General features: G+C 42.3%; 1 protein-coding gene across 1 annotated transcript; it reads left to right on the forward strand.

The window, feature by feature from the left end:
* The first annotated feature begins 26 nt into the window (after nt 1–26).
* Nucleotides 27–12,658, forward strand: FGFR1OP2 (FGFR1 oncogene partner 2). Its single transcript, XM_056517623.1, has 6 exons — nt 27–174; nt 4,727–4,865; nt 8,438–8,555; nt 10,556–10,698; nt 11,555–11,668; nt 11,755–12,658. The coding sequence occupies exons 2-6, from the start codon at nt 4,731–4,733 to the stop codon at nt 11,890–11,892; spliced, it is 648 nt and encodes a 215-aa protein (XP_056373598.1). The 5' UTR covers nt 27–174; nt 4,727–4,730; the 3' UTR covers nt 11,893–12,658.
* Nucleotides 12,659–14,857: the final 2,199 nt, after the last annotated feature.

Here is a 14,857-nt window from a genome sequence, read left to right on the forward strand (position 1 = left end):
CCGTACATGACGTCACATCATTAGCGCCGCGCAGGCGCAGTGCGAGGTTTTCTATTGGATTTCCGTTCTTCTTTTGACAGCGGCGCAGGCTGATGACGTCACTGGAGAGGGCGGTCCGCTGTGGAGAGATCGGAGGCCGGGTGTGAACGGGGGAGACGGAGGAGCAGTAACCGGGTAACTCATCCCAGGGATAGCCATGTTTGTTGCTGTATTCTATATATCACCACCCAGTACTCAGCCCTTTCCCCAAAATTCACCGCTGACACCCCAATAACCCCGGATATACTCCTATATCTTATAGCTGGTTACCTGACACCCCAATAACCCCGGATATACCCCTATATCTTATAGCTGGTTACCTGACACCCCAATAATCCCGGCTATACTCCTATATCTTATAGCTGGTTACTTGACACCCCAAGAACCCCGGCTATACTCCTATATCTTATAGCTGGTTACCTGACACCCCAATAATCCCGGCTATACTCCTATATCTTATAGCTGGTTACCTGACACCCCAATAACCCCGGCTATACTCCTGTATCTTATAGCTGGTTACCTGACACCCCAATAACCCCGGCTATACTCCTATATCTTATAGCTGGTTACCTGACACCCCAATAACCCCGGATATACCCCTATATCTTATAGCTGGTTACCTGACACCCCAATAACCCCGGATATACTCCTATATCTTATAGCTGGTTACCTGACACCCCAATAACCCCGGATATACTCCTATATCTTATAGCTGGTTACTTGACACCCCAAGAACCCCGGCTATACTCCTATATCTTATAGCTGGTTATTTGACACCCCAAGAACCCCGGCTATACTCCTATATCTTATAGCTGGTTACCTGACACACCAATAACCCCGGCTATACTCCTATATCTTATAGCTGGTTACCTGACACCCCAATAACCCCGGCTATACTCCTATATCTTATAGCTGGTTACCTGACACCCCAATAACCCCGGATATACCCCTATATCTTATAGCTGGTTACCTGACACCCCAATAACCCCGGATATACTCCTATATCTTATAGCTGGTTACCTGACACCCCAATAACCCCGGATATACCCCTATATCTTATAGCTGGTTACCTGACACCCCAATAACCCCGGCTATACTCCTATATCTTATAGCTGGTTACCTGACACCCCAATAACCCCGGATATACTCCTATATCTTATAGCTGGTTACCTGACACCCCAATAACCCCGGCTATACTCCTATATCTTATAGCTGGTTACCTGACACCCCAATAACACCAGATATACCCCTATATCTTATAGCTGGGTACCTAACACCCCAATAACCCCGGCTATACTCCTATATCTTATAGCTGGTTACCTGACACCCCAATAACCCCGGATATACTCCTATTTCTTATAGCTGGTTACCTGACACCCCAATAACCCCGGCTATACCCCTATATCTTATAGCTGGTTACCTTACACCCCAATAACCCCGGATATACCCCTATATCTTATAGCTGGTTACCTGACACCCCAATAATCCCGGATATACCCCTATATCTTATAGCTGGTTACTTGACACCCCAAGAACCCCGGCTATACTCCTATATCTTATAGCTGGTTACCTGACACCCCAATAACCCCGGCTATACTCCTATATCTTATAGCTGGTTACCTGACACCCCAATAACCCTGGATATACTGCTATATCTTATAGCTGGTTACCTGACACCCCAATAACCCCGGCTATACTCCTATATCTTATAGCTGGTTACCTGACACCCCAATAACCCCGGATATACCCCTATATCTTATAGCTGGTTACCTGACACCCCAATAACCCCGGCTATACTCCTATATCTTATAGCTGGTTACCTGACACCCCAATAACCCCGGATATACTCCTATATCTTATAGCTGGTTACCTGACACCCCAATAACCCCGGCTATACTCCTATATCTTATAGCTGGTTACCTGACACCCCAATAACCCCGGCTATACTCCTATATCTTATAGCTGGTTACCTGACACCCCAATAACCCTGGATATACTGCTATATCTTATAGCTGGTTACCTGACACCCCAATAATCCCGGATATACCCCTATATCTTATAGCTGGTTACCTGACACCCCAATAACCCGGCTATACTCCTATATCTTATAGCTGGTTACCTGACACCCCAATAACCCTGGATATACCCCTATATCTTATAGCTGGTTACCTGACACCCCAATAACCCCGGATATACCCCTATATCTTATAGCTGGTTACTTGACACCCCAAGAACCCCGGCTATACTCCTATATCTTATAGCTGGTTACCTGACACCCCAATAACCCCGGCTATACTCCTATATCTTATAGCTGGTTACCTGACACCCCAATAACCCTGGATATACTGCTATATCTTATAGCTGGTTACCTGACACCCCAATAACCCCGGCTATACTCCTATATCTTATAGCTGGTTACCTGACACCCCAATAACCCCGGATATACCCCTATATCTTATAGCTGGTTACCTGACACCCCAATAACCCCGGATATACTCCTATATCTTATAGCTGGTTACCTGACACCCCAATAACCCCGGATATACTCCTATATCTTATAGCTGGTTACCTGACACCCCAATAACCCCGGCTATACTCCTATATCTTATAGCTGGTTACCTGACACCCCAATAACCCCGGCTATACTCCTATATCTTATAGCTGGTTACCTGACACCCCAATAACCTCGGCTATACTCCTATATCTTATAGCTGGTTACCTGACACCCCAATAACCCCGGCTATACTCCTATATCTTATAGCTGGTTACCTGACACCCCAATAACCCCGGCTATACTCCTATATCTTATAGCTGGTTACCTGACACCCCAATAACCCCGGATATACTCCTATATCTTATAGCTGGTTACCTGACACCCCAATAACCCCGGCTATACTCCTATATCTTATAGCTGGGTACCTGACACCCTAATAACCCCGGCTATACTCCTATATCTTATAGCTGGTTACCTGACACCCCAATAACCCCGGCTATACTCCTATATCTTATAGCTGGTTACCTGACACCCCAATAACCCCGGATATACTCCTATATCTTATAGCTGGTTACCTGACACCCCAATAACCCCGGCTATACTCCTATATCTTATAGCTGGTTACCTGACACCCCAATAACCCCGGCTATACTCCTATATCTTATAGCTGGTTACCTGACACCCCAATAACCCCGGCTATACTCCTATATCTTATAGCTGGGTACCTGACACCCCAATAGTTTCTTCTTTACTCTTCATTGCAACCCAAACTAACACCCTGACCCTTATAGTCTTTCTATGACAACCCAGCAGCCCAAAACGAACACCCTGACCCCCATAGTGTCTCTGACAACCCAGCACCCCAAAACTAACACCCTGACCCCGTAGTGTCTCAATGATAACCTAGCACCCCAAAACTAACACCCTGACACCTCATTAACCCAGTGTATATCACAGGACTCAGCCTGTCACCCCAGTTATCTGATTTCTGACCATAGAAGCCCCCCCCCCCCCCAAATCAGTCTGTTACCCTATACCCACATACTGATTTCCCCCCCCCACGCACACAATTCAGTATCTGCCCTTGTATCACAAAGTTTCCTTTATGGCCCCCAATATCTCTGCCACTATAACTGTGATACCTTATTACAGTATTTCCCAACAAGGGCCCAGATGTTGCTAAACTACAACTCCCAGCATGCCCGGACAGCCTTTGGCTGTCCGGGCATGCTGGGAGTTGTAGTTTTGCAACATCTGGAGGCACCCTGGTTGGGAAGCACTGTCTTATTATCACATAATGCAGCTGTTGGCTGTCCGGGCATGCTGGGAGTTGTAGTAAATACCCGAATGGGGCGCTGTACTTCCACTTTTGGCCCAGTTGGTTCAAGCCCCACAAAGGTGCAACTTTCCCAAATATCCCTATTGTTCTTTTGCCATGGTCTGCTCTAAAGTCTGGGATAGATTACAAGGCAGCCCCTCCACCCGGACCCCAGACCCCTGCTCACCTGATGCGCCATTAAAGGAGTACTCTGGTAGAAACCCTTTTTTTTTTTTTTTTTTTTTTTTTTTTTAATAAACTGGTGCCAGAAAGTTAAACAGATTCGTAAATTATTTCTATTAAAAAAAATCTTAATCCTTCCAGTACTTATTAGCGGCTGTATACTACAGAGGAATTTATTTTCTGTCTGACCACAGTGCTCTCTGCTGACACCTCTGTCCGTGTCAGGAACTGTCCAGAGCAGGAGAAAATCCCCATAGTAAACCTATGCTGCTCTGGACAGTTCCTGACACGGACAAGAGGTGTCAGCAGAGAGCACTGTGGTCAGACAGAAAAGAAATCCGAAAATAAAAGAATTTCCTCTGTAGTATTCAGCAGCTAAGTAATGGAAGGATTAAGATTTTTTAATAGAAGTCATTTACAAATCTGTTTAACTTTTTGGCACCGGTTCATTTAAAAAAAAATATTTCCACCGGAGTACCCTTTTAACTTTTCTCCTGCCCTGTGGAAGTTTTTTACGAAAATCACAAGATCTCCAGAGCACCCCAAAAATAATCCCACCATCTCCACATCGCTCACCCGGACTCCATGACACCCTACACTGCCCTGGTCACCCCTTATTCTAGTTCTTCCCCCCCCCCCCCCCCTTATTCTATGTGGATTTTCTGAAATGTGTCTTTCTTCTCCCTCCGCAGGAATATGAGTTGCACCATTGAGAAGGTTTTGTCGGACGCCAAGTTACTGGTGGAGAGACTGCGGGAACATGACAGCGCCGCAGAGTCTCTCATCGAGCAGACCACTGTGCTCAACAAGAGGGTGGAGGCCATGAAGCAGGTCGGTGTCCAGGATCATATAGCGGGGACTCTGATCAATTCCTATAAATAAATAATAATAAAAAATAGGTGCCAATTTGACCTGGTGCCCTCACACCCTAAAGGAAGTTATCCTGCCCTGACCTGTGCTCTGGATAGAACATTATCAGGTCAGCAGGGGTCTGACTCCTGGTACCCCCCAATGATCAGCAGTCTTAAAGGGGTACTCCGGCGCTAAGACATCTTATCCCCTATCCAAAGGATAAGGGATAAGATGTCAGATCACCGGGGTCCCGCTGCTGGGGACCCCCGGGATCTACCGTGCAGCACCCACCTTTAGCGGCTTCCGGAACCGCTGGAGGTCCTCAGGCTGAGTCCATCTCGACCATGAGGACGGAGCATAGTGAGGTCACGGCTCCGCCCCCGTGTGACATCATGCTCCGCCCCTTCAATGCAAGTCTATTGGAGGGGCGTTACAGCTGTCACGCCCCCTCCCATAGGCTTGCATTGAGGGGGCGGCACATGATGTCAAATGGGGGCGGAGCCGTGACATCACAATGCTCCGTCCCCGTGATCGCCAGTAATCAGACCCGGACGCAGCGGGGACTGATTCTAACGGGGTGCGGCGTGGAAGGTCACGGGGTCCCCATCGACGGGACTCCCGCAATCTGGCATCTTGTCCCCTATCCTTTGGATAGGGGATAAGATGTCTTAGCGCCGGAGAACCCCTTTAACACCTTTAAAGGGGTACTCCGGCGCTAAGACATCTGGACATCTGGACCGCTGGAAAACTTATTTTTTTTTATTTTTTTAATCAACTGGTGCCAGAAAGTGAAACAGATTTGTAAATCCCTTCTATTAAAAAATCTTAATCCTTAATCATATTAGCAGCTGTATGCTCCACAGGAAGCTCTTTTCTTTTTGAATTTCTTTTCTGCCTGACCGCAGTGCTCTCTGCTGACACCTCTGTCCATTTTAGGAACTGTCCGGAGCAGGAGAGGTTTTCTTTGGGGATTTTCTCCTGCTCCGGACAGTTCCTAAAATGGGCAGAGGTGTCAGCAGAGAGCACTGCGGTCAGGCAGAAAAGAAATTCAAAAAGAAAAGAACTTCCTGTGGAGCATACAGCAGCTGATAAGTACTGGAAGGATTAAGATTTTTAAATAGAAGCAATTTACAAATCTGTTTAACTTTCTGGCACCAGATGATTAAAAAAAAAAAAAGTTTCCACCAGAGTACCCCTTAACGACCACGGACGTAAATGTATGTCCTGGTTTGGCGGGACTTCGCGCACCAGGACGTACATTTACGTCCTGTGTATGACCGCGAGCATCGGAACGGTGCTCGCGTCATACACAGCAGGTTCCGGCTGCTAGCAGCAGCCAGGGACCCGCCGGTAATGACAGACATCTGCGATCGCCTGGATGTCCGCCATTAACCCCACCGATGCTGTGATCAATACAGATCACGGCATCTGCGGCAGTGCGGTACTTTGAATGGATGATCGGATCGCCCACAGCGCTGCCGCAGGGATCCGATCATCCAGCATGGCGGCCGGAGGTCCCCTCACCTGGCTCCGGCCGTCTCCCGGGGTCTTCTCTGATCTGAGATCGAGCAACCGATAATACTGATCAGTGCTGTGTCCTATACATAACACTGCACAGTATTAGCACTCAAACGCTTGCTATAGATAGTCCCTTATGGGGACATAAAAAGTGTAAAAAAAAAAAAAAAAAAAAAAAAAAAAAAATTATAATAATAATTGAAAAAAATTTAAAAAAAAAGTGAAAAATACCCTCCCCCAATAAATAAAAATGAAAATTGTCAGTTTTTCCCTTTTTACCCCCAAAAAGCGTAACCTTTTTTTTCATAAACATATTTGGTATCACCGCGTGCGTAAATGTCCGAACTATCAAAATATGTTAGTTACGTAAAAAATAAAACAAAGTGCACAAATGCTGCTTTTTTGTCACATTTTATAAAAATAAAAAAATTAATCAAAAATGATCTAGAAGTTTTATATATGCAATTGTGGTATCAATAAAAAGTACAGCTGACGGCGCAAAAAATTTGCCTTCATACCGCCACTTATACGGAAAAATGAAAACGTTATAGGTGGTCAAAATAGGGCGATTTTAGATTACTGATTTTGTACAAAAACTTTTTTTTTTTTTTAAGCGGTACAGAAATACAAAAGTATCTAGCCCTGGGTATCATTTTATTCGTATTGACCCACAGAATAAAGAACAGACGTCATTTCTACCGTAAAGTGTATAGTGTGAAAACGAAACCCTCCAAAATGTGCAAAATTTAAGTTTTAATTTACATTTCCACTCTAAAAAATATTTTTTTGGGGTTCACCGTACATTTTATGGTAAAATGAGAGGTTTCATTACAAAGTACAATTGGTCACGCAAAAAACAATATTTGGGTCTGTGGATGGAAATATAAAGGAGTTATGGATTTTAGAAGGCGAGGAGGAAAAAAACGAAAACGCAAAAATAAAATTGGCCTGGTCCTTAAGGTTAAAATGGACATGGTCCTAAAGGGGTTAATATCAGGTCAGCAGGGGTATGACTCCTGGTACCCCCCCCCCCCCCCATGATCAGCAGTCTTAAAGGGGTACTCCGGTGGAATTTTTTTTTTTTATCAACTGGTGCCAGAAAGTTACACAGATTTGTAAATTATTTCTATTAAAAAATCTTAATCCTTCCAGTACTTATTAGCAGCTGAATACTACAGTGAAAGTTCTTATCTTTTTGGATTTCTTTTCTGTCTGACCACAGTGCTCTCTGCTGACACCTCTGTCCATTTTAGGAACTGTCCAGAGTAGGAGAAAATCCCCACAGAAAACCTCTCCTGCTCTGGACAGTTCCTAAAATGGACAGAGGTGTCAGCAGAGAGCACTGTGGTCAGACAGAAAATACATTTAAAAAGAAAAGAACTTCCTGTGGATCATACAGCAGCTGATAAGTACTGGAAGGGTTAAGATTTTTACATAGAAGTAATTTACAAATCTGTTTAACTTTCTGGCACCAGATGATTAAAAAAAAAGTTTTCCACCGGAGTACCCCTTTAAGTGTTTGCACCTGCTCTATACCTTGCATCACCAGACTATTAGTAGTAATGGTGCAAGGAACTGCAACCTGCACCGCCATTACTTGTTGTTGGTGCAAAGAGGAGAGCAGGTGTAAACACTTAAGCGCTGCGGCCCTATATAACAGCTTATTATTGGGGGTGCCAGGGGTCGGACCCTCACTAATGTAAGGGTGCGTTCACATGGCCATCTGTCCCCAGTGTTTCCCAACCAGGGTGCCTCCAGCTGTTGCAAGACCAATTCCCAGCATGTCCGGACAGCCTTCAGCTGTCCGGGCATGCTGGGACTTGTAGTTATGCAAGAGCTGGAGGCACCCTGGTTGGAAAACACTGATATACACCATTGTTCCCTAACCAGGCGGCCTTCAGCTGTTGCAAAAATACAACTCCCAGCATGCCCTGGCAGCCAAAGTTAACCCATTAGTATGATATTGGGGTCTGAGCAGAAACCCACCCTCCTTGATAAGTAAAATAAGTAAAAAATGATTGTTCTGGTTCCAGTATCAGGATGAGATCCAGGAGCTGAATGAGGTGGCGAGACATCGGCCGCGGTCCACACTGGTGCTGGGTATTCAGCAGGAGAACAGGCAGATCCGGGAGCTCCAGCAGGAGAACAAAGGTCAGTCAGCTGCTGTAAAGCAAATAGTTGGAAAGGTCTTTCAGAAATGAGCTGGTTCTGGGATCACTAGGGAAGAGGCCACTGACTGAACCCCTGCATTATAAAGCCATGTACTGCAGCCCTCTGTTATTATACACCTGCTCCTATATACAAGAATATATCTACTATAATACTGCTCCTATATACAAGAATATAACTACTATAATACTGCTCCTATATACAAGAATATAACTACTATAATACTGCTCCTATATACAAGAATATAACTACTATAATACTGCCCCTATATACAAGAATATAACTACTATAATACTGCCTCCTATATACAAGAATATAACTACTATAATACTGCTCCTATGTACAAGAATATAACTACTATAATACTGCCTCCTATATACAAGAATATGACTACTATAATACTGCTCCTATATACAAGAATATAACTACTATAATACTGCTCCTATATACAAGAATATAACTACTATAATACTGCTCCTATATACAAGAATATAACTACTATAATACTGCTCCTATATACAAGAATATAACTACTATAATACTGCTCCTATATACAAGAATATAACTACTATAATACTGCCCCTATATACAAGAATATAACTACTATAATACTGCCTCCTATATACAAGAATATAACTACTATAATACTGCTCCTATGTACAAGAATATAACTACTATAATACTGCCTCCTATATACAAGAATATGACTACTATAATACTGCTCCTATATACAAGAATATAACTACTATAATACTGCTCCTATATACAAGAATATAACTACTATAATACTGCCCCTATATACAAGAATATAACTACTATAATACTGCCCCTATATACAAGAATATAACTACTATAATACTACTCCCTATATACAAGAATATAACTACTATAATACTGCTCCTATATACAAGAATATAACTACTATAATACTGCTCCTATATACAAGAATATAACTACTATAATACTGCTCCTATATACAAGAATATAACTACTATAATACTGCTCCTATATACAAGAATATAACTACTATAATACTGCTCCTATATACAAGAATATAACTACTATAATACTGCTCCTATATACAATAATATAACTACTATAATACTGCCCCTATATACAAGAATATAACTACTATAATACTGCTCCTATATACAAGAATATAACTACTATAATACTGCTCCTATATACAAGAATATAACTACTATAATACTGCCCCTATATACAAGAATATAACTACTATAATACTGCCCCTATATACAAGAATATAACTACTATAATACTACTCCCTATATACAAGAATATAACTACTATAATACTGCTCCTATATACAAGAATATAACTACTATAATACTGCTCCTATATACAAGAATATAACTACTATAATACTGTCTCCTATATACAAGAATATAACTACTATAATACTGCCCCTATATACAAGAATATAACTACTATAATACTGCTCCTATATACAAGAATATAACTACTATAATACTGCCTCCTATATACAAGAATATAACTACTAAAATACTGCTCCTATATACAAGAATATAACTACTATAATACTGCTCCTATATACAAGAATATAACTACTATAATACTGCCTCCTATATACAAGAATATAACTACTATAATACTGCTCCTATATACAAGAATATAACTACTATAATACTGCTCCTATATACAAGAATATAACTACTATAATACTGCTCCTATATACAAGAATATAACTACTATAATACTGCTCCTATATACAAGAATATAACTACTATAATACTGCCTCCTATGTACAATAATATAACTACTATAATACTGCCTCCTATATACAAGAATATAACTACTATAATACTGCCCCTATATACAAGAATATAACTACTATAATACTGCCCCTATATACAAGAATATAACTACTATAATGCTGCTCCTATAGATGATGGGGGCAACAAGTATTATAGAGTGATGTGCAGCCTGTCTCCTCCTCACAGAGCTGCGCACGTCTTTGGAAGAACATCAGTCTGCGCTGGAGCTGATTATGAGCAAATACCGAGAGCAGATGTTCCGCTTACTCATGGCGAGCAAGAAAGACGACCCGGGGATCATCATCAAACTGAAGGATCAGCATTCAAAGGTAATGACAGATAAATCACCAAGTAATAGGAGCATTAACAGCATGAGCAACTACAGCTAATAGGGGACAGAATGTGATAATACCGTCCCCTATGTAAGACCATAAAGCTACTATAATACCGCTCCCTATGTACTAGAATATAACTACTGCAATACTGCTCCTATATACAAGAATATAACTACTATAATACTGCTCCTATATACAAGAATATATCTACTATAATACTGCTGCTATACACAAGAATATAACTACTATAATACTGCTCCTATATACAAGAATATATCTACTATAATACTGCTCTTATATACAAGAATATAACTACTATAATACTGCCTCCTATATACAAGAATATAACTACTATAATACTGCCTCCTATATACATGAATATATCTACTATAATACTGCCTCCTATATACAAGAATATAACTACTATAATACTGCCTCCTATATACAAGAATATAACTACTATAATACTGCCTCCTATATACAAGAATATAACTACTATAATACTGCCTCCTATATACAAGAATATAACTACTATAATACTGCTCCTATATACAAGAATATAACTACTATAATACTGCCTCCTATATACAAGAATATAACTACTATAATACTGCCTCCTATATACAAGAATATAACTACTATAATACTGCCTCCTATATACAAGAATATAACTACTATAATACTGCCTCCTATATACAAGAATATAACTACTATAATACTGCCTCCTATATACAAGAATATAACTACTATAATACTGCTCCTATATACAAGAATATAACTGCTATAATACTGCCTCCTATATACAAGAATATAACTACTATAATACTGCCCCCTGCTGGTTATTACTTAGGAGTTACAGAATCATATGGATAAGATCTCGGAGATGACGGCGGTGATGAAGCGAGCGATAGAACTGGATGAACAGTTTGGTAATGGAGATTGTGACCGGATCCTGAAGCTCGAGGTGAGTGGCGGTTCGGATCCGGTTGGCGGGATCTTTTATGTTATAAATCACCTGTAATAATAATTTTCTTTTTTTTCCTCCATCAGGAAGAGAATCGGGGTTTACGGGAAATCCTACAGATCACTCGGGAGTCGTTCCTCAACCTCCGGAAAGAGGAGTCACAGGAGAACCCGTCTCTGTCCGTCTTAGTCCACAGCAACGATCACAACTTAAGGAAAAGCTGAGTGTCCAGAACAGACGCTTGTAGGAGAGAAGGAAACCAAAGAAGGACTCTCCTGCCCCTAGTGGTTTACTGGAGTACTGACATTTCCCCAGATCGCTCATGTACAGTTATAAATTTCCGCTTCCCCAGAGATGTTATTTTACTACTTGCGCTAGATGGCGCCATTATTTATAGGGCATTATTTAGCAAATATTTTACTCTGAAAACTATTTTTAAGGAGAAATATCTGAGAGACGTCTGTAAAGATTGTGAAGAATATTTTTATTATGCGGATGGAGATGACGTCACATTCCTTGGCCGATCTGTATAGTATATATTCGTAATGACAGTGACACTTGTTTTTCTATACACAGTTACGGTCGACATTTGTGGGAAAGATGGGTGTTACAGTATTGTGGCCAGAACAGCATCAACAGGGGGGAGGTGACTTCGCTTTCTAAGGCTTCTGAATGGGGAATCACATTTGTTATAGAGGGATATATCCCTGGGGTGGTAACCGGTTCTGCTCCCTCAGGCCTTTGCACCCAGCTTTCCTGTATTCCTGAAGGGTAATCTTACTACTCATAAAATGATATACGGCTCCTGTATTGCTTTCATTCAGAGGCAGGGTCTTCTGGGAGTGATAATGGCGGCCATATTGGCGGTCACCCAACTTTTCCTGAAATATATTTGGGGGATGGTGTAGTTGAAAAAACATTTTTTTCATACACTTTGTGAATAAATATGGAGTTAAAGGGGAACTCCGGCCCTAAGACATCTTATCCCCTATCCAAAGGATAGGGGATAAGATGTCTGACCGCGGGGGTCTCACCGAAATCTTGCATTCGGCACCCACCTCTGAGCTGCACGCCGCGCTGCCAGCTCACAAACTGCCGGGTGCCGATCACGGTACCGGAGTATCGTGACGTCATGACTCCGCCCCCGCTATGCAAGTCTATGGGAGGGGGCGTGACAGACGTCACGCCCCCCCTCCCATAGACTTGCATAGCGGGGGCGGGGGGGTGACGTCACACGGGGACGGAGTCGTGACGTCGCGATACACAGATCCCGTGGTCGGCATTCAGCAGTTTGTGAGCTGGCAGCGCGGCGTGCAGCTCAGAGGTGGGTGCAGAATGCAAGATTGCGGCGGGACCCCCGCGGTCAGATGTTTTATCCCCTATCCTTTGGATAGGGGATAAGATGTCTTAGGGCCGGAGTACCCTTTTAACGGTGGTTTAGAGAATTACAACATAAAAAAAAAAGTTTTTCTTCCCCTCTAAGAATGGCACCACACCTTGTTCACAGGTTAGTCGTGGTATTGCAGCTCATCCCTGTTCACTTCAACCCACCCTAAAGGGGTATTCCTTGTGGTATCAGATAATTATATTTCAATAAAACTATCACCCCCCAAGATATAATTTGTAACATAGTGTTATCGCCAATTGGACTGGCTACAGTGTGTTTTTGCTTGAAATAACTGACAGAAAGTTGTGTAGTTTGTTCTTTGTCTGTGTTGTCTCATCAGCTACTTGGTTCCTCATTATCTTCCAACAGGAAGTTGTGTAATCCTCTATCAGTGTGGTGTTATCTCAGCAGCTCCCTGGCTGCTGCTCCTCCTCCAGGAAGTTGTGTAGTCCTCTCATCAGTGTGATGTGGTCTTCAGCTCCCTGACTGGAAGTTGTGTAGTCCTTTCACTATCAGTGTGGTATTGTCTTACATATCACCTGCTACTCCCTTTCTCCTGAGATGACGTATCCTCCTCTGCTGTCCTAAGAGACATGGCTGGATCTTGTCTTTAGCCCCACCCCCTGAGTGATGTCATACATCTGACCAGCCCCTACAGCACCATCTCCCTGTCATATAGATAGATAGATAGATAGATATATATATATATATATATATATATATATATCTATCTTTATTAGGGAAGAATGAGGTGTGCTAACAGCCTTCTCATTGAGCTAAACAATACCACAGGCAAAGGAGCAGACAGAGAATGAATACATCAGCTGATGGTATAATGGTGCATTCACACTCAGAAGCAGTTCCATTTATCTAACTTAATAGGACGGACGCAGAAATTTCTGCAACTTATCTTCCACATGTGAATTCACCCTTTAGGGTATGTGTTTAACCCTAATGTACACGCTGCAGATTTTATGCTGCATTCCTCTGTTTATATTCAATTACACAGCATAAAACCTGCACAATATACAGTGTACGTTAAGAGCCTATTCACTCTACGGAATACACTCTAAAATCGGCACAGTACTTATCCGCAGAAATAAGTGTCATAAATTGGATTCCGCTGCGGAATTTCTGCAATGTGAACAATTCAGCGGAATTCCTATAGACACCAACGTTAGGAATTCTTCTCGGAAATCCCACAATACAAATGGGTCGTAAGGAGTAGGTTCATACGTTGTAGATGTGTGGTAGAAAACTTTCAATGTTTCTGCGCCAAAACACATTTTATTTGTAGCAGAAAATCTGCAGCGTGTGAACATTCCCTAAGAGTACATTTACCCATACAGGATCTTCTGCAGCCAATAATGGAAATAGGTGATAGATCACTGCAGCAGATCCTGTAGGTGTGAATGTGCCCTATAATAGACAATCTGTAGCAGCTATGGGAGGAGCTAAAGGAAAGCAATGCATTCTGGGATCAGGAAGTAGTGAACTGGGGAAATGCTATGTGCCTCTGCGGCATGTGTACCTGATGTCGGAGTGTCCCTTTATCTGTGATACAACTCAATCTGTGGACGGGTTTAGTGATAGAGGAAGCCAGTACAGCAGTTTTTCCCAAGCAGTGTGCCTCCAGCTGTTGCAAAACTACAACTCCCAGCATGCCCAGACAGCCTACGGCTGTCTGGGCATGCTGGGAGTTGTAGTTTTGCAACAGCTGGAGGCATACTGCAGTACAGGATCCTCAACTTTCTACCAGAGTAGATCAGTTTGACTGAGCAGGGTGTAGTACTTCATTTCTC

The sequence above is a fragment of the Hyla sarda genome, chromosome 4 (genome assembly GCF_029499605.1).
Source record: "Hyla sarda isolate aHylSar1 chromosome 4, aHylSar1.hap1, whole genome shotgun sequence".
In the NCBI taxonomy this organism is placed as follows: domain Eukaryota; kingdom Metazoa; phylum Chordata; class Amphibia; order Anura; family Hylidae; genus Hyla; species Hyla sarda.